The sequence below is a fragment of the Dipteris shenzhenensis genome, chromosome 14 (assembly GCF_047967505.1).
Source record: "Dipteris shenzhenensis isolate YYH24624 ecotype China chromosome 14, Dip_SZ_1.0, whole genome shotgun sequence".
NCBI classification, from domain to species: domain Eukaryota; kingdom Viridiplantae; phylum Streptophyta; class Polypodiopsida; order Gleicheniales; family Dipteridaceae; genus Dipteris; species Dipteris shenzhenensis.
In genome coordinates, this window is record NC_141609.1 from 41,716,358 (window position 1) to 41,737,578 (window position 21,221).

Here is a 21,221-nt window from a genome sequence, read left to right on the forward strand (position 1 = left end):
CATAAAGAGTGGCCTTTGTAGGGCTATTTTGAAATCCAAGGCATAGCACAAAGGAATGTATCTTTGCATACCATGCTCGTGGTGTCTACTTCAAACTTTAGAGGCCCTTTTTCAGCCTGCATACCTTAGTTTTAGAATCTTCAACCTCACAGCCTGGAGGTTGGGTGACATAGACCTCTTCCAGTAAATCCCCATGAAGGAAAATATATTGGACAAGTCTTGCAGTGCTTCTAATTCGAGGTTTCTACTCCATTGGAACCTAGCTTCCGTTTCTCCTCTAGTGCCCCATTTGATGCCACTCTTTACAAGCAGGGTGTGGGCTGCCTTACTCCCTATGTCATACCCTGCCTGATTTGCAGTATGCCGTTTCCTAGTTAAGTAGGTACATGCACAAGCCCGGCACACAACATTGGCAGGCAGTGAAGTGAGTCTTCCGTTACTTGAAGGCGACACAACATTTGGGGCTGTTCTATAGCGATCAGTCTTTAGTGGATTTGCATGCATCCACAAACAGTGATTGAGTAGGTTGCATGACACCCGCGTGTCACATAGTGGCAACTGTTTCATGCTTGGCTCTTCATGCATCTCTTGCTTCAGCAAAAAATAGCCCACAATTACCACTTCTAGTTGTGAAGCTGAGTACAGGGCAGCCTTCATAGAGTGTGTTTGGCTCCGTAAGTTACTCTTAGACCTTCATGTCAGCCATAACACTTCTACGATCATCTACATTGACAGCTAGAGTACTTTGGCCATTGTGCATAATCCTTTCTTTCATGTGCATAACAAGCACATTGAGGTGCACTATCATTATGTTCGAGTGCGCTTGTTAGTTGGAGATATACAGTTGTCCTACGTTCGCATGGAGGATAACTTAGCAGATCTCTTCACGAAGGCTCTACCATGACCTAAGTTTGAGGCTTTTCGACATGCCTTACACTTGGCACCATTTATTATGTGATGTTGATCTCCCCGTACTATCATAGGTTGCTATATCCATCTTGGACGAATATGTGCAACCATGATATAGTTTCCAGGTATACCTCAGATGTATCCTGGATACTTTAGCCATACCATGGAGGGGGGTTTGTTAGCACTTAGCCCTGGTATGGCCTTGTAGACTAGTTAGGACATTTTGTCCTACTCTTGGTCAACCAATTGACTTTGGGGCCATATAGTGGCCACACTTTCTATCCATTTGTAAGTACTTCGTGTTTCCTCAGCTTGTTGTTTGTTCCCTTGCATTCCGTCTCCATTCCATTGCTCTCCATACCCAACACCTTCGCTGCCTACTACAAGAAAAGAGGGAATCAAAAGGCAACTATGATGGCACACACATCCCATCATAATGGGGTGGCTGAAAGGAAGAACAAAAAATTACAGAAATGGGCTTATATATGCTAAGAGGGAGGAAGCCTCCTAGATCCGTTTGGGGTGAGGTAGTCAACATGGCTGTCCACATTCTGAACAAGAGGAAGACCAAATCGGTGGAAGGCAAGACTCGTCATAGGGCGTATCTCAGTAAGAAGCTTGTGATTTCACATCTAAGCATATGTGCGTGTCAATAAAGAAGTCTTTAAAGGGTACAGTGAAGAGTCAAAGGCATACCGACTTTACGAACCAGAGACGAAGAAGTTGGTAGTGAGCACGGATGTGATGTTCTAGGAGAAGGATACCCAGCCACAACTAGTGGCTTTAGAAGCTTGAGTGGTTCCCCAGAGACGAAGGGTTGTAATTATGCAAGAGGAAGAGATTAAGGATCCAGACATTGAAGAGTCAGAGTCAGAGACCAAGGCAAGTACCTCAGTGAAAGAAAGGAAGTTACTGATGGGGTACTTGAAGACACTAGAAGACTCAGGAATGACAGATGTACCACAGACCAGTTTGGAGCAGATCTCAAGGAAAAGCTCCTACCATGAACTATCCAATGATGGTTCAGATTCAAAAGATTGTGGGGCTAAGAAACTTTGAAGAAGCAAAGGGAGTTTTGGAGTGGAAAGCTACTATGAAAGTAGAGATGGACTCCATTTTGAAGAAGCATGTTTATATTACAAAGATAGATCCTTTAAGGGAAATGTCGACTGATTCTTCCGAGGTCATGCTACCTCGGATAGAGCGTAACAAAGCACACTTGGGACCTAGTTGAGAGACCTTGGAAGAGGAAGATCATTAGAACCATGTGGGTGTATTGCACCAAGTGAACTCAGATGGCACTTTGGACAAATACAAGGCAAGATTAGTGGTCAAAGGCTATGCACAGGTGGAAGGAGTGTACTATGGAGTGTCCTACAGCTAGAATGACTTCTATTTGCACACCTATAGCTCTGGCATCCCACCATCATTGGCCCATATTTCAGATGGACGTGAAGTCAGCCTTCCTCAATGGAGAAATTCAAGAAGAAGTGTTGCACAACGAGAAGGGTTTCGACATCCAGGAGATGGTAAGAAGGTGTGCAAACTTTGCAGGGCTTTGTATGGGCCCTTAGGGCATGGTACTCAAGGATTGATGACTATTTTCATGACCTCGTAGGATTGGTACTGAAGGATTGATGACTATTTTCATGGTACTCAAGGATTGGTTCGCTTCGTAGTCCATCAGATCCTAAACCCTCTCTTTTCATTAAAGGAGGTGCAAACATGATCTTAATCTTGTATGTAGATGATTTGATTGTCGCAAGTGATCATATGAGCAGGATCCAGGAGGTCAAGGAACCTTTGATGAAAGAGTTTGAAATTACAGATTTGGGACTGCTTCGTTATTTTCTTGGGATTGAGATATGGCAGAAAGCTGACATCATATTTTTTTGTCAAGAAAGTACTGCAGGGAGGTGTTGAAAAGGCTTCACATTCAGGATTGCAAGGCAGCACCAACCCCAATGGAGGTCGGACTGAAGCTGAGAAATGAAAACAAGTCTCGGCTTGTTGATGCAGCAGCAATCTATTGGAGAATGGTTGGTAGTATATTGTACCTAACTAACACTAGACCTAACATAGTGTTTTGCAGATGGAGGTTTCTGTTAGTTCTCATCCAAACTGAGGGAAGATCACATGAAAGCAGGATTCAGGGTTTTAAGGTACCTAAAGGGACCATCCAGCTACAAGATCACTTATCACTTCAATGTTGAGCTTGGAGGATTTTGCGATTGGGATTGGGCTGGAGATTTGGGACACACGGCGTTCCACTACAGGTTACTACTTTATGCTAGCAGGCGGGGCCATATCATGGCTAAGTAAGAAGCAACATACTACTGTGTTGTCTTCTACAGAGGTTGAATACAGGGCAGCTTGTCAAGCAGCATTCATGTCTCTCCGGCTCAGATGGATATTGGAAGACATGAGAGTTCTTCAGGAGGAGGAAACTGTAATGACGTGCGACAAACATGAGTTGCATCGTAATTGCAACGACCCTATTTTCCATGCTCGTACAAAGAATATCAACGTTGAGTATCACTTTATTGGGGAGTTGATCCAGAACAAGATCATGGAGCTGCTGTACTGCCCAACAACGGACAACATCTCCGATGTTTTAGCCAAGGCTCTCTCTAGAGATTAAGTGGATCATCTCATCAGACAAATGGGTATTGGCACACAATTGTGTCATTGAGAGGGAGCATTAGAGTGTCATTGACCCACCTGTGAGCCCCCAAATGAGGAAGATAAGGGGTCAGGGCACTGCAGGAGGTAGGCTTACCTGGATAGGACAGGTTGGCACTGTCTGGAGCAGATTCAGAGAATTGGCAGCACCTGGAACAGTTGTTGGTACTGCCACGATGACATGTGGCAGCTTTTGGATGGAGCAAGGCATCTGTACAAAAGAGAGTAGTGTCTGGAAGAGCCTTGCTGTCTGTGTGGCAATCTGCATGGCATATAGCAGCAGATGGAGCAGGAAAGGCAGCACGGGGAGTGCACAAACAGCCTGGGAGATAGGCTCCAACATGTGCATCAAATTAGGGCAGATTCAGTTGGAATTCAGGGTAGAGCTGGTCGGGGTAGGATCTGGTCAGTTTATTTACAGACCCAGTCGGCTGACTAGGATCTGTTCTCAGCCTATGAAACGGCTGGCATTTTGGTCACCTTACTCATTGGTTGTTCCTGCTCTTCCTGAGCAGATTTTTCCCACCTTGGTGGATGAATAAACTGAGTTCTGTTCCTTCTCTACTTGTTGTATTCTCTGAAATATATCAGTGAGTGTTTGCTGTTTGCATCTGAGGTGAGGTTTGAGTTTATTCCGCATTGCTAGGGTTGCTGTCCATACAGTCCCCTAACTCTAGTAAGAGCATCATGACCTATAGCCTCTCAAAGCCAGCGCACTCAAATCATGTGAAATTCACTCCCCATGGAGTCAAAGAGGAGAGATTTCATATGTACATGCTGAAAGTGTGCCTGGAAACACAGTCTCTCCAATCTTGCTAGTGACACGGTTTCATGCTGAACCAGGCGAACACCGTAGGTACATGTACGATCTGGCAATCTAGACCTCTACCCCCATGAAAAGGTGATGACTCACGTTGTTAGAGATGGGCATCACTAGTTGTTGAAGATCATAATCTTGATCTTGCCAAGATTGACCTTCATGTCTCGGCTGTCACAGAATGCTTGTAAGGCCACCAAATGGCTATTGTGCTGGATTGAGACAGGACAACATCATCTGCATAGTGCTGGATAGGGGCGAGTCTCGGCTAGTGGTGAAACATGCCCTCCCAGTGAATCCACAAAGGATGCTAGTTCATGAATAATACAAAGGACGAAGTGGGTGGGAGACAATGGGCATCCCTGCTTGCCATTGATGGTGCTACTCACATCGTAAGACATGCCTTGTGCAGTATGTAATCTTCATGTGACCCTCTATAAACTGCAATGGCTACCGAAACAACATCATCTGAAATCCCCAACACTTCAAGTTGTGAGATGAGGCGAGCCTGTGGGACTGAGTCAAATGCCTTGCGGAAGTCCACAAGCAACAATAAACTCTCTGCCTCCGCCGACCTATGGCCTCTTGAATAATAACTCTCAGAGTGGATGTGCTCCAATGTGGAGGGGTCCCGCCTCATCCCTGCCTAGCCTTCTGAGATGTTGACTAATGTGCATCTCTAGAGATGATCCCTATACCTTCACCATCAAACGGCGTACCATGATGGTCCAATAGTTACCAATATCCATAGGGTCTTTTGTTTTGTGGTTGGGGCTGGCTGAGTACACTTTTTTTGAAATTGCTACTATAGAGGATATTCAATAGTTCTTGCTTGCGCTTAGTGAGATTATAATGTCTTACGTCGCACTAAGCATAGTATTCCTTGTGTAGGTGGTCTAAGAGTGCTAGCGTTGTCTAAGGACTTTGCACTCGTCACACGGCTCAGCATACCGGCTTTTTTTAAGGAACGGACCCTCCCTTTGGCTTTCCAGTGGACCTAGCTATGAAGAGAAATGAGTGTTGGGCTGCCATGTGGATGGAGTGAGTGAGGAGGTGGGCTTTTGCATCAAGAGTGGTATGTCTGTTTGTCTGTGTCCTCTAAAGAGAGTAGCAAGGTAGCTGCCATATATGTGATCCACGGAATGGTTGAAGTCATATTGGTAATATGTGGGGGAGGGACGAATTGATTGCCTTTGTACAATGTCCTTGTTACGGTTTGTAATCAAAACGCTTTTCCTAGGAGATAATTTGTATAAGTGAATGATATATTCTCATAGTTAATGTTCCAATGGCTAGGTTGTCAAAGCACCAAAAGATTCCTATGTCAAACAAGGTGACACAATTCCTGATGGGTCAGTCATTAGGTTGCAGCATATGCGGACACGCAAGTGGTTGCATAGCCATTTGCATCAATCACCCATTTCAGGAAATGTCGAGGTATGTTTTCTCATAGTAGCATTCCTTCATACTCTTTTGTCCTGAATCATGATTTTACATTTAATTTTTCTACTCCTTATCAAGTTTCCTAGTCGGAATGAATTTGGCAAGAGACACAAAGTTATGACATTGTAGAAAAGGTAGATGAGAGGTTGAGACAATTTAAATCACATAGCAAGAAGAGACTATGCATGAGATAATACAGCTACATTGTACATCTAACATTCTGCAAAATGATTTATATACAATGCTTGGGTGCATCGGGCTGATCCCCTTACACACACTGTAGCACTCTAACCACTCATTAAGCTCTGCAACGAATATATGCATATGAGATTGTAATACTAACCACTCACACACTCCTATGGGCTCTCATCAATTCTGCCATTGTTTGCTCATCCATATTTTCCATCTACCTATTCTTCATGCCCTTAATTTATTCCATACATATAACTTAAACTAATTGAAAAGGCCTTGGGCATGCACGCTTAGGTGAAGTATCCAAATTAAGCTAAAGTCAAAGAGATAGCTTCAAAACTTCATGCTGAAGGGGGACTTAAACTCAAGACATCCACCATGCACTCTCAAGGTCTTACCACTAGTCTACATGGAGATGTTGTGAAAGAAGGAGAGTATAGGTATGATAAGAGGGGAGGGGTTCCATCCCCTCATAGATAGAGGGACTTCCTCACTAACCACTCTCCCTATACAACCCCCCCCCCCCCCCCCCCCCCCCAAAAAAAAAGAAAAATAAAAAAATAAAAAAATAAAACCCTTCTCCTGAGCCTTTCCAACCGTCCCCTACTCATTTTTTCACTAATTAATACATTTTTGATTTATTATTAATTCGTGGGACCTATTCGAACAATGTAAATCACACAGCAAGAAGAGAGTATCCTTCATACTCTTTCATCATGATTAAACATGTAAAATTTGTGCCTCTTTTCAGTTTTTTTGTTGGTGCAACACATACAAAGTTATGACATTGTAGAAAAGGGTGAGATGAGGGAGAGAGATGATGTTAATCAAATATCAATAAGGAAGTATACATGAGATAGACTGATGTACATCCAATATTATGAAAAAATGATTTATATACAATGCTTGGGTGGATGTCTTAACCAGACTTCCATTCTACCCACTCACTAAGCTATTCAAATGATACACGCCATGAGACCGTAATACTAGCTACTATAACACTTTCTATGTAGTTGAAGCGTGAAGGTCTCACGTCTATGGTAAACAGAATCTCTTTGAATTTCAACCTCGGTAGTGCCTTGGTAAAAAGCTCTGTCAACAAATATTCAAAGAAATAGTAGATAGATTGAATATCTCCCTCTTCGGTTTGATGCCAAGTGAAATGATTAAAATAAAAAAAAACATACTTTACCAATCATGTTTTCACAAAAGATTGTAGTAGCTTCTCATTGGGCTGAACCAAGTTTTAGCTAGAAGCCTTTGTAGCCATGTTACACTTGGATAAGTTATGATAATCTGCCTTTGTGCGACCATACTATGCAAAAGAATGTAAAACAGGTAGTTGATTTTGTCGCTTAACCTCCATTCCAATTGCATCCCAAACATGAGGTGGGGTTTTTGACTAGTATCCTTTAGATATGAGAATTGATGATTCATTGTACCTTTGAGAAACTTGAAGATCTCTTCATGAGTTTCCAATGATGCTTACAAAATTTTACCATAAATTGATTGACCAATTGCTTGCCAATCCAATGTAGCATCTTGGAAAAGTTTACTTTTAATCTTGACCTCTTCTGATTGGAATACCTATAGGTCTGCATTATATCATATCAATTTGTTTGAGCATTTCATCAATATTCTCCTCTGATTGAGAAATAATCCCTCTTTTGTCCTATCGACCTCAATGTCCAAAATGTAACTCAATTTTGACAAATCTCTCATGTCAAATTGCTTACACAAGTCTTCCTTGTCTTGATTTATCATCTTCATGCTATTGCTTGCAGTGACCAAATCATCTACTTAAATTACAATAACTATTAGATTTTCATATACTTGAAAATGTGTAACTTGTGATCAGCTTGACTTTTGACAAATCTGATTTTGTTGTATTCTTTCATTCTAGTAATAATAGTTCATGAACTCCCTTCACGTCTTGCTCACTTCACCCTTTGTTCTCCGTTCCCATTTCCATGTACCTCAACCCAAAATGAAAGGTCTAATCGACCCTAGGGGAAACAAGCCTAACATGGAATAAAAATGCCCCTAAGGTAAGATGTTCACACTAATCCACTACTAAAATCTCACAAATAACAAGAGTTTATCATGCCTTGATACTGAGGTTTAATCTTCCACAATTGTGAGCTCTAGACAAGACTAAAGCATAATAGGAACCTTTACCATCCAACCACATTGGTTCAACCATGAAGATCCTCTAGAACGCATGGATGCACAAGCCGCCAACCCTATGTCTAGTGGTCACTTTCTAATTAGGTCTAGTCCACTAGTAGAGTTAGGACATGCAGTTAGTACTAACCGTACTAATTAGACTTCGCACATCTAGGTAGTACCGATTGTACTAATTGTCCTACTAGGCACTATAACAACCCTGTAGACGATTTGAACCCACCATTAGCCCAATAAAGCCTAATGTTGGATGTTTGAAAGATTCGGTGGGAGTTAGACCACTCATAAAGTTTTTTAATCTCCTTCTAGAGTGTAGAAGAGAAGTGTACTCCAATCTTGCTTGAAACTTGGATTCTACTACACTCTATAGTAAGATAGATTTGGAAGATTTGAAATCATGAATAGGAAAGCTTGTTTCACAAGTTTTCAATTATAGATATGTCACTGGCTGTTGCTCCTTCCTGACCCGTGCTGCCCTCCTCTCTCAGCCCTCCTCCCTCAGCTCTCCTCTCTCCTCTCAGCCGTACAACCCCCTTTTAGCCATCCCTCTGTTCTTGCCTCAGCTCATCCCCTCAGCCGGGCCCTCTCCTCTCCTTCCCGTACCCCCTCAGCCCACTCTCTCAGCCACGCTGCCCCCCCTACCCTCTCCGTCTACCCTTCCTAGCTCCCCTACCCTCTCCGCCTACCCCTATCCTCTCCGCCCTCACCCCCTAGCCCTCTCTCCCTCTCCGCCTACCCCTCCTACCTCCCCAGCCCTCTCCGCCTGCCCCTCTCTGCCTACCCCTCTAGCCCCCCTTCCCTCTCCGCTCTCCCTCTTTGTCTACCGCTGCCCCCTCCTACTCTTTCCGTCTACCTAGCCCCCCCTCCCTCCCCTCCTCTCCTAGCCTCACTTGCCTCCACCCAGCCCCTTTCCCACTCAGCCTTCCTCTCCCCTCCTCTCCCTTTCTCTTCACGGGCTCTCCCCATCTCACAAAAAGGGTCAGATGGAGCTTATTGTGTTTGAGTCGGCCTCACCGCCACGATCGATGAATGGATCCCCATTCAATCAATCAATGTCCGCTTCCACCGGCCACAAAAATTGTTATTTTTTCAAAAGACGAGCTGCAGTAGCTCAAGAAAGACACTGAGGTTGAGTATTCCACTTCTCTTGTTGCACATATCCATGGGTCCCATCCTTCTAGATTACAAGCAAGGGACTAGCTGAATCCGGAGAGTCACAGACCACTTGGAAGAAACCTTGTCCTAGCAAGTGAACATCTATCAAGTGACTTGCGAGATCTCTAGGTAACACAGACAACATCCACTACAGTGCTCAAGGCCAGTCCCTTGGTACTTAGCTCTTGAAGGATATTCTTGATGCCCTTTTCTTTGGGTTTTGATATTGTGGAGGAGGATAGTCGGGTCACTCCTCTTTTCATCAGATTCACTGGCCTTCCACAGGTATACCATTGACTCCTTGCTTCTATTGGAACCGTGTTCGGTTTGGTCACAGAGATCCCCCTTCTTGTCATGCCCTCTTCGATAGCAGAGGCAGTCAGATCTGATGGGGTGCCACGAGTTAGGGTCATTGTTTCTGACCCTAACAGGATGGATGACCATATCATGATTTAGCGCTCCGATGGCTCATCCTTCATGCAGAGGATAGAGGTAGCAGGGAGATAGGACCAGTGCAGGATATGCAGGATTCCTGGGCATATTTTCAGAGATTGCCTAAGAAAAAAGAAAAGTCCTAAAAGGTCTTTTGGTGCAGCTCATTCTTGGATCACTACTTTGGCACAAATTGTAGGTTCTGCACCTTTGACACGTGCTACCAGACCTCCGACAGATCATCTTGGACCTTCGTCACCAGCCACTTGAGAGATTGAGAGGGAGAGAGATTTGGAGTAGGGAGTGAAGGAGACACACTCACCGTAGTCACACACCAGTGGGTGGGGATGAAACAATAAGTGGTACCTCCCCAAGTACACACACTAATATATATATATATGTGGATAAGACTAGGGCCACTAAGTACCTAAGTACAATGTGTACTTAGTGTACTTAGTAGTACTAGAATAAAACTGTTACAAGGGTGGCCAGTGCCTTTACCCCAACAACCTCCCACTTAAAGGCAGTGTGCCCATAAGAGAGAGTAAGAAAAAACAGCAATATACATCATCATGTACAAGACCAATTGGTCTGCTTATCCTGTACCCATAAGCCGTCTGCAGTGTGCAAACCGCTCAGCAGCCAATCCTTTGGTCAACAGATCTGCTGGATTGTCATCAGTGTGAACTTTCACAAGCTGAAGTTTCTTGTTCTCAAGCACCTCCCTGATAAAATGATACTTCACGTCGATGTGCTTCGTCTTTGCATGAAAAACAGGATTTCGTGCCAACTGTATGGCACTCTGACTGTCACAATGCAACAATGGAGTATCACTAGAGTAGCCCAAATCTGCCACTAGCCGAGATAGCCATATAGCTTCCTTGCACGCCTCAGTGGCTGCAATATATTCAGCTTCTGTAGTAGACAAAGCAATGCATTGCTGCATTCTAGATACCCATGACACTGCACCTCCAGTGAAAGTGAAAACATATCCGGTAGTAGACTTCCGGGTATCAGGGTGACCGGCATAATCAAAGTCTGTATAACCCTGCACTTTTGCATCTTGACTGCCGAAACATATACACAAGTCCTGTGTACCCTTCAGGTATCTCATGACACCTTTTACTGCATTCCAATGCTTTTTGCCAGGTTTAGCCATGTATCTGCTAACCACTCCCACTGCAAACGCAATATCGGGCCTGGTTGCAACCATAGCATACATGAGACTGCCACATGCTGATGCATACGGAATCTTTGACATCTCAGCTTTTTCAGCATCTGTCTGAGGGCTGTCCAAAGCACTGATTTTCACATAAGGAGGCAATGGAGTACCAATACTCTTCCCCCCCTCCATGTGAAATCTCTGCAAGACCTTGCCAATATATTCCTTCTGAGACAAGTATAGCAACCGCTTTTCCCTATCCCGAAGTATCCGCATACCCAATATATGGTTGGCATCACCAAGATCTTTCATATCAAAGGTCTGGTGCAATCTCTTTTTCAAGGCATTCATCTCATTATGAGATTTTCCAGCAATTAACATGTCATCCACATACAAAATGAGGATAAGTAAACTGCCATCTGAAGCTTTCTTGGTATACAAGCAGTGATCAATGTCACTTCTCCTGTAACCCTGGGTTCGCATGAATGTATCAAACTTATGATACCATTCCCTGGGTGCCTGCTTTAGACCATAAAGACTTTTCTTTAGTTTGCATACAAGCTTCTCTTTGCCCTTCACTGTAAAACCCTCTGGCTGCTGCATAAAAATTTCCTCATGTAAATCACCATGAAGAAATGCTGTCTTGACATCCATTTGGACCAAGTCCATATCTGCATGTGCAACCAATGCTAATACAGTTCTGAGTGTTGTCATCTTAACAACAGGAGAGAATATCTCGTCAAAGTCAACACCATATTCCTGCTTGAACCCCTTGGCAACCAGTCTGGCTTTATGCTTTGGCTTTTCACCAGGTGTGACCTTAAGTCGATAAACCCATTTGCATGGCAGTACTTTCTTACCAGTAGGCAAGGATACCAATTCCCAAGTGCCATTCTTGTGAAGACTGTCCATTTCAGACTTCATAGCAAGATCCCATTGAATCTTGTTTGCCCTCTGCCTAGCCTCTCTGTAGCATGAAGGCTCTCCACAATCAGTGAGCATTAAATAATCAATGCCTGGAACAAATCTTTCTGGCTGCCGCGTCGGTCTGGTTGACCTTCTAACCCAAAGACCACCGTCTTGAGCTGGCTGTCCAGCCTGTTCATCACCCAGATAAGGTGGCTGTTCCATGTCTCTTGGCTGCATTTGCATGTTAGGAAGATCACCTAACTGTGCCTCATCCATTGGGATGTCTTCTGCCATAACTGGCTGTCCATTAGGATCTGCTGCAGCATCATTTAATGGCTGATTATGCTGCTGTTGTGGCTGATTTACAGCCTGTCTGTGTTGCCCATGATGCCTGTCATCATCAATAGTTACTTTTAAAGGTCCCTGCTGTACAACAGGTTCTTTGAACATGATGGTTTCATCAAACACGACATCATTGCTGCGTATAAGCTTTCTGTTCTTGGGATCCCAAATCCTGTAGCCCATCTCACCTTTGTCACCGTAACCTAGGAATATGCATTTAAGAGACTTTGGATCCAGTTTAGTTCTGTCCTCCCTGCGTACATGCACATACGCGACACAACCAAAGACCCGTAGGTGTTTGTAAGACGGAGGCTTACTCGTCCATGCCTGTTCAGGCACACCACCACATAGTCTCTTGTTTGGTGACCTATTAATAAGGTGCACAGCTGTCTTTACAGCTTCAGCCCAAAATGTGTGGGGCAGTGCAGCATGTGACAACATGGATCTGACTTTCTCTTGAATGGTCCTGAACATTTTTTCAGCTGTACCATTCTGTGGAGGATCATATGGTGCAGACAACACCCTTTGAATACCCTTTGCCTCACAGAATTCTTGAAATTCTTTGGACAAATACTCTCCACCATTGTCAGATCGTAAGGCTTTCAGTTTTTTGCCTGTCTCATTTTCGACCAGTGCAACAAACTTAGTGAAAGCCTTGAACGTATCACTCTTCTTTCTGAGAGTGTAAACCCACACTTTGCGGGTGGCGTCATCTATGAATGACAGTATGTACTTTGAACCTCCTAAAGAGGTGCAGCCTATTATGTGGAATGAAAGCATACTTGATGAGCATGGTAGACCACTAGGCACTTCGCACTATATGCAGTGTTCTGGATGGGGGAGAGGCCCTGCATCCACTGTGGGATCTTGGAAAGCTTTCAAAAAACTTCCGGAGCATTGGATGGTTTTATCAGTTGGTCACCTCAGAGGGAGTGTAGGGAGGATTCAACAGATTGATGCAGCCATTCCAATGGAGTGGATGGATATAGATGATATGCCCCTTACGAATTCCACTTGGTTGGGTGCTTTCACTGGGATGGGTATTCCTATTCAGGCTATTGCTTTGCGGGATGCACATGAGGATGCCTTGGCTTTTGATGTTCAGTTTGGAAGAGGCTACATATGTCTTATGATAGTATCCTTCAGGGGGTTCCCTTCCAGCTTGTCAGGATTGCAAGTTTTATGGAGCAGGGTATGGATTTCACAGTGGTACCTAGATCTCGACCCTTTTCTTCTGGCTCCGGGTTCATGAAGACTTTGGCTCTATGGAGGTGTCCCTATTAGAACTTTGCAATGGGACCCTTGAGAGTGGGAGTGGATTGATGAAGGGCACCGAGAGAAGAGTATCCTCTTCTTCGTTACACGGTTAGAAATGCCAGGAGATTTCAGCTTGGTTGTAGAGGTTGAAGGGCCTCTAGATCTCCTCATTGGGACAGCTTTCACATTTCTGCAGATGTGTAAAAAAACTTTTGGAGGAGACTCTAAAAATCCCTTAGGAATAGAAAAATCTTTCTCTTCTTTTGGCTTTCTATTCATATTGCGAGGATATTATGTACTTTGCATACTTCACCCTTTTTCATGACCCGAGGTTTAGTGGCTTGGCTTTCTCTTACGGGGCTTCGGTCTTTTTCGAGGGACATGATTTAGATGGGGCTTTTTTGGTTCGTCCAACACTTAGTAGAGCCATGCTCCCTACACGATGTTGCTTTTAGTCCTTTCAGAGCTGCACATGCTTCGGTAGACACATCATGGAAGATTCTGGCTAGTATTGCAGCTTGGCACATTTGGAGAGCCACATGTACAGAGGCATTGGACGGATCCCAGGTTTACCCCTTTCAGACATTGGCCAATATCTGGACGGATACTATACATACCTTGATGGCCATCTAAGCCTTTCTTCTTTGATTTTGTCTTAGGGTTGACTTGGTATTTTCAGCCTCATCCTTGGTTATTTGCTAGCTCTTTTGAACTTTGATTTCTCTCATGTATTTATTGACATGATGTACTTCCGCATTGAGCTTGCTTTGCGGTTTTCTTTCATACTTAATAGAAGTACTTTTTTGCCCAAAAAAATAAATAAAAAAAATATAGATATGAAAAAGATAGGTGCAAAGTTTGAGGAGATGGAAAATCAGCCTTGCATTTTGATTTTGTGTTGGATGGAATCTAAAAAGAAAGAAAACGAAAAGGTACACAAAAGTTGTAGATGTCCTTTTTTGGTTAAATTTTTTTCTGGATAGTTTGCTCATACTCTAGGGGATTCTTTATTCCATCAAAGAATTGGTATTCTAATGGGCACTAATTGTGCTGTTTTCTTAGCAAACGTCTACCTTTTCACTTATGAATTTGAGTTCCACGAGACGATACTAATTGTTCTTCATAAGCTTAGCCAGGTTAGGAATTCAAAATGCCTTATTTGTCTCAGACATTCCAAACTTTTAAGTATTTTATGTGCAAAGATCCAACTTCTTTTGGGGGAGGAATTTATCCTCGAAAGTTTTGTGAACTTAATTGTACAACCAGGGGAAGCTGTTGTAGTTTCTTGGATCTTAGCATTGCTCAATCTTCTTGAGGGTTAGAAGTTGATATTTATGATAAATGGCAACCACTTAAGTATGCGATGTTGAATATCATACGAATGTGTCACATTAACTCAAACGTCTTTGATATACGGAGTGATTACTTCCCAATTTTGTAGCTTCTCTCATTGTGAAGCAGCATGCTTTACCAACAAAAAGGACAAGAGCACCACCATGTAAATCGATGAGAATCTCATATACATGAAAGTAGAACAGAGAAAAGAATGCATGGAGGCTAGAGCACAAAGTGGATAGTGTATAGAGGTTGGAAGGTCATATTCCAAGAGAGTGAGCTAGCCCTCATCAAATAGGGGTGTGTGACATGGGGAACAATCAAGATTCTATGATGGATTCTTCCTTGCCAGCTTCATCAACAAGCTCCAAGGAAGGATGTCATCATTTATACACTTTATTCATGTAGTAGTCATCCCTTAGACATGGAAATTCATGGGAATGCCATCCAAAGGTTTGGTTCAATTATCATGACTAGTGAAAAATTCTCCGACCATGTTGGCACAGCGAGACCAACCAAAGAAGTATCACGGAGTACCAATGCTAAGTCCAATGCAAGAAACAACAATTTCTTGTGCGTCTTGAGTAGGAACTCAGAAGTATCCTTTATAGCAATACTCTGAGATATTTGGATCAAACTTCTAAAAAGAGATCAAAGGCCGTTCCATTTGGAAACCTTTCTTGGATACCCTATATGATGTTTCTAATGAGACCGTTTTCAACCTCGCAGATATTAGGTGTGCTGGTTGATCCGCACTTCATACTTTTGGTATCAAAGATGCTATCTAGAAGCATAGACCAACAAAACCAAGGATCATGAGTGCCTTAGGAAAAACTCCCAACTCATGGGTGGGAAGCAGTTGCTCCAATTTTTGTTAGGGTCTTTAACAAAGACCTTTATCATATGTCTAGAACTATCAACACCAGCCAATCCACAAATGAGAGACCCATGATGTAAGGCAACTATCACACATTGTGGGCCATTGGATGGCCAAGGTTATGGATGAGTTGTGAGTGCTAGAGATGTATCTCAATGAGTATTCTGAGCGGATGACCATGTGAGTATTTGCCAGGTCCCGCTTCGAACAAGGTCACTCTACCTTGAACCAAAGTCGCCAAGCAGCACAAGAGAGTATATAGGTGCATCATAGACTTCTAAAAGCCTTTGATAACTTGACTCATCTCTCCACTTTGAGATGCGATCAAATGGGTGGTCATGGCTTCGTATGAGAGAGTCATATGCAGGATTTGCATGACACATGGCATGTCTAAGGAGGTTGTTAGCACCATCTGGGTGAAATAGGGATGCCCACTCTCTTCTACTTGTTTGGGCTACATTGATGAAATGGCAGCCTTCCTTGATGCTTCGAGTAGAGAGGGTCTTGACGGGCATATGCAATTGTTCCAATCTTGTTTTTTCTTGATGACGTTGTAACAATGCAATCAAAGGGGTGGTCATGGCTTCGTATGAGAGAGTCATATGCAGGATTTGCATGGCACATGGCATGTTTAAGGAGGTTGTTAGCACCATCTGGGTGAAATAGGGATGCCCACTCTCTTCTACTTGTTTGGGCTACATTGATGAAATGGTAGCCTTCCTTGATGCTTCGAGTAGAGAGGGGTCTTGACGGGCATATACAATTGTTCCAATCTTGTTTTTTCTTGATGACATTGTAACAATGGACTTATAGAGGTGTTTGGAGCTACTCCAAGTATTTTCTGACAATCGAGATATGAAGGTCAATCTTGATAGAGCCAAATTTGTGATCTTCAACATTAATGCTAATCACGACACATTTACTTTTGTTGAGCCATTGGAGATTGTTTGGTCATACGTATGCTCTTTTTCAACCCCTAGTATTCCATGAACTTGATTGTTCAGACATGAGGGATGAGAGAGACATGCAAGACAAGAGAGGTCGTACTTCATGAGGGGACAAGGTATACGGATCGACTAGTGAGATGGGTAGACATTTGTGCATCGGAGCTTCGGGGGTTTGCTATATACATGGGCCTTCCTTGTAGCATCACGATGTTAGCCAACTTCTTGATGTTCGCGAGTCCAAGAAACTCAGTTGAGCAGATCATCGATGCATTGGTTTACTGGATGCTTCACACATACTGAGACCCTAGATGGGATCAAGTAGGGCTCATATGTAGCTTATTTGCCCCATGACAAGCAAGAAGATAACACATGCAATTACTCTCTTGAATATTTGATGGGGCTAGTGAATGCCAAGACAAAAGGCGAATTCGATGAGGGTGAAAATGTCTTACTTGGGAGATGCACATTGCAATCAAGGGATTTGAGCAATCTGCAAACTTTTGTTCTTGACCTATGACAACATAACTTCTAGTGGTTGCGTGTAGATTTCTTCATCTAGGAAACCATTCAAGAAGGCAAAAGATCAAAGTATGTCGAATAAATGTTGGAAACAAAAGATCCAATTGTGTAAACCGAATTAAACAAGGTCAGAGCAGAATAGGGCACAAAAGGACAATTGATATTTAGGTAATTGATCAACTGCTCAAATGCTCTCATAGCAAAATGTCTGGGCAGGTCGTACGGATAGTGGCGTCGCACGTGGGGGTACGGAATCCATACTGTTGTACGGATGTCGGCATATCTCGGGCAGGGAGCTTGCGGGTTGGAAGCAAGCAAGGAGCTTGTAGGTTGGAAGCGAGAGGTCGGGTAGGGTGAACCTGCTCTGATGATACCAAATGTGAACAAAATGAGAGCAAGAGTGAGCAAGAGAGTGAGCTAAACGTAAGTCTGCTAAATAGTGGACTGAAATGAAGTGAGTACAAAAGAGAAGTCAGGGTTTTGTCTAAGTGACAAAACCCTATCTTATCCACTAACCGTAGTTAGGGATTAGACTGTGGTTAGGGGGAGAAACCTCAATGAGGGAAAAGTGCCCCTAACCCACTTATTACATTACATTGGCCACTCCCTAGAATATGATAATAATTCTAACAAAATGGTGAAATATGCAAAGTAATATGAGATACTTAGAAACCCATAAAATACAGGTTTAAGAGGGATAGTGCGTAATTCTGAAGGCGGTGACGAGGGGCAAGGAGGTTATGACAAAACAATTTAGCCTTTGGCAACCAACCTTGCTTTATTTCTGTGTTTTGTTACTTGCATCCTTTTAAATGGCGTTTTTCCAAGCACATCCGTTTCATTTAGCTAGCAAGGTTCCCATGTGTGAATTTTGATAAGGGCATTATATTCACCCTTCGTGGCTTCATTTTATGTCTTGAGCTGGAGCTTCTTTATCTGTGAGCCTCAATAATCTCTCCCATCAATGCAACATTGCATGAATATTATCCCTCAGTGACCTTCTGAGTCCAGTTGATATTAAGTAAGAAACTTTTCTACATTTTTATTTTTTTGAGCTATCATTTATGGGAGGGATAATATAATACAATCCCCAAAGGGATCTGGTTCCAAGTGGTAACTATGTCTGTATAAACAAGGTGCAATATTCAGTTCATTTTAGGGAATTTGTGTGTGTTTTGCTTACCATAGCAAGAGCCATCACACGCTTCACTGTATTTTCCACTCATGTGTCAACACATCCACCATGTGTGTGTGTGTGCGCACGTGCCTGCGTGTGTGTGCTTGTTCACACATCTTTGTGTGTTGTTTTTGTTTCAGAATTAATATACAGGTTCTTCGTCACGTTTGTTGGTTGAAGAGCTTGGAAGCTCGGTACTAGGTTAGGTGTTAGGTACAATAATGAATGGTGTCAGAAGCAATAATAAGAGGTTCACAACAAGCATTGTGAAGATACCTTTTGAGGATGGCTTGTGTTAAATTTTCTGAGCTCTTTGTACAGAAACCTTTGGGATATCTAGATTCCTTGCTTGTGGGTAATAATTGACTTTGGTTTACAGAAACTGAAAATTGAAATAGAGTCTGGATCCATGATTGACCTTAACATGGATTTTAATGGTGATACAATGTTGTTGTCATTCATCTTATGGGCTCAGCTGAGATGGATTCATAGGTGCTAATGAATGGACCCTTTGCTGTGTTATGAGTCTTATTATTCTGCTGTACGAGTACTTAACTAAACTCATGATTATTGTAACAATGGTTATACATTTGCCAAATATTCTGTGTCTTCACTTGCTCATTCAGATTTGATGTGGAATGTTCTTATACGAAATGTGCCTGATGAGATTTCTCATATTTCTTGAAGTTTTGAGTCCTATTTCTTTCAGATTTTCTTATCTGATTATATGTTTTAACTGCCAAATGTTTGTTAGGTGAGCTGCTTTGGTGGAGATGATGAGAGCGACACTGGAGATCTTTGGATGTAATTTCACCTTAGCTGGTCTTTTGGCACCACTCTCAGAGTGCTTTCAAGTATCATGTTTAGCAAACGATTAGCTTTCTTGACTCCAGGAACGTCAAAATAAAATTGTGAGTGGTTTTTTCCTTCTAGGTGTAAACAAGCTTTCACCTTTTTTTAATCCAGGCTGGAGATTGAAGGAAAGGGCAGACTCTGGATGAGGGACCAGAAGATTAGATTGCAACATATTGATACAGGGGTTTTTCTTCATAGTCATGATAGGACATTCACAAGAATAGCAGCTGGTCAGCAGGAGGTATGATTATAAACTCTCGTGACGACATCTTTAACAGGTCAAATATGTCAGTAAGCTTTCCAGGTTGATTCCCATTGTAAGAGAGCTTAATTCTTTTTCCACTTCAGAAAGTTGCTTGTGCAAATTTTAGCCTACTTGTGCATGTTGTTTGCCCTCAAGTATATGTCCAGGTTTCTTATTAAATTATTTAAAAGTGGGGTTTTAGCCAGGTTGAAACGCTTAGATGCATGCTCATTGCTTTGGAGAGTGGGTATTTTATTTGATGCATTACATTCCTTGAATGTGCAGGTATGTGGTGTTGCAAAGAGGACAGCTGAGAACATATGGATGGCAGCTGAAGGAGTTTACTTACCTGCGAACCAGAAGGCAACATCTTAAAAGTGTTGAAGAATCAGTCACGGAAAAGTAGCCATTGTCTGTTTTCATGTCGCAAGAAGCTATTTGCACTAGTGCTTATCACTTTTGGAATAGTGATTGCTTTGTGATCACAGTTCATTTGCGTCTAGGATTATTACTCTATAAGAAAGCAAATCGTGATTCTTGATAAAGCAACTCCCAGACTTACAGCTTATGAATTGAGGAATGACAAAAAAATCGCTTAATTCCTCACTATCTATATGTATACTTAAGAGAGAGAGAGAGAGAGAGAGAGAGAGAGAGAGAGAGAGAGAGTTTATTAAACTCTTTGGAAGATTGAAGGGTCTAAGAGACTAAGAAAAACTATATACAATGAGAAGAAATCTAAATGAATGGAGCCACTAAGTGGACATCTGCATGCAAGACAAACACAAATACTAAATATCTGAACCCATGGGAAAGAAGTCTGATCTATTGTATGCTATCGCAGTGGCAGTCCTCTGTATGTTGTTTGAGGAACCAGATCCCTTGGGCGACTGAGAATGAATAGGAGGATCTCAATGGATAGAGGCTCTAGCGGGAATTGGCATTGAGGAGGGATAAAACTGTATAGAGCGCTGATGTCATATGGTCTCCTTCTAGTAGCTCTCCGTTGGACAAGTGCCACTATCGCCCCAACATAGAGAGGAGATTTTGAAGCCTCATCTGTGTCAATGCGTTGGAAAGTTTGTTGTGTCTCTTGCTTTGGGTTTGGATGCTGGCCCATGCTATTTGAGTGAAAAAAACCATTCATCATCCTCTGATTGACCTCTGGTTGGGCCTCACAATCTCGCCTTTGTGCCTTGAGCAGTTGGCCTCTGTCCTCCTGAAGGAAATCGCTACTCGTCTCTGATCTGGATGGACTGAGAGGTTGGAGAGGGATCCAAATCCATCTTTGAAAAGACAATGGTGGCGGTCTCAGATCTCATAATATAGAGTTATCTATGTATGTCTAGAACTTTTAGACATGTGTACTTGCTCTTGGAGGAATTTCCCTTAAAATGTAATGGGTAGTCGAAGTTGTGCGTATGTGAAAGCGTAATTTAGTGTGTTGCTTATTATACTTTTTGGCCTAATTGTTTTTGGTAGGTGGCATGTGATTTCCACTCTTTCTCTCTCTTTCTATTTCAAGGAAATACTATTGTTAAACAAGAGTTCTCATATACAAAAAGAGAGCGTAAAATCTCTCTCTCTCTCTCTCTCTTCTCCTTGGTGCGAATCCAAGTCATCTCTCTCTCTCATTCTCGCTCTCTCTCTCTCTCTCTCCTCCTTAACATGTTGCACGGTAGGCCACTTTCACGTCGTTCACCTTGTTTTAAAAAGCCTTTTTAAAATTGAAATTAACTTTTAACAAAAAAATAAACCAAAATTCACACCAAGAGAGATTCAT

The 21,221-nt window shown here is 42.6% G+C and overlaps 1 protein-coding gene across 1 annotated transcript in view; it reads left to right on the forward strand.

Moving 5' to 3' along the window:
- The window catches only part of LOC147894636 (stromal cell-derived factor 2-like protein), a 35,490-nt gene extending 15,415 nt beyond the window's left edge, over window positions 1–20,075 (forward strand). Inside the window, exons 3-6 of the mRNA XM_087384767.1 lie at window positions 5,705–5,845; window positions 19,094–19,143; window positions 19,306–19,435; window positions 19,724–20,075. Coding sequence (XP_087240893.1) covers window positions 5,705–5,845; window positions 19,094–19,143; window positions 19,306–19,435; window positions 19,724–19,813 — 411 coding nt within the window. The 3' untranslated portion in view covers window positions 19,814–20,075. The remainder of the gene's footprint in view (window positions 1–5,704; window positions 5,846–19,093; window positions 19,144–19,305; window positions 19,436–19,723) is intronic.
- The last annotated feature ends 1,146 nt before the right edge of the window (window positions 20,076–21,221 follow it).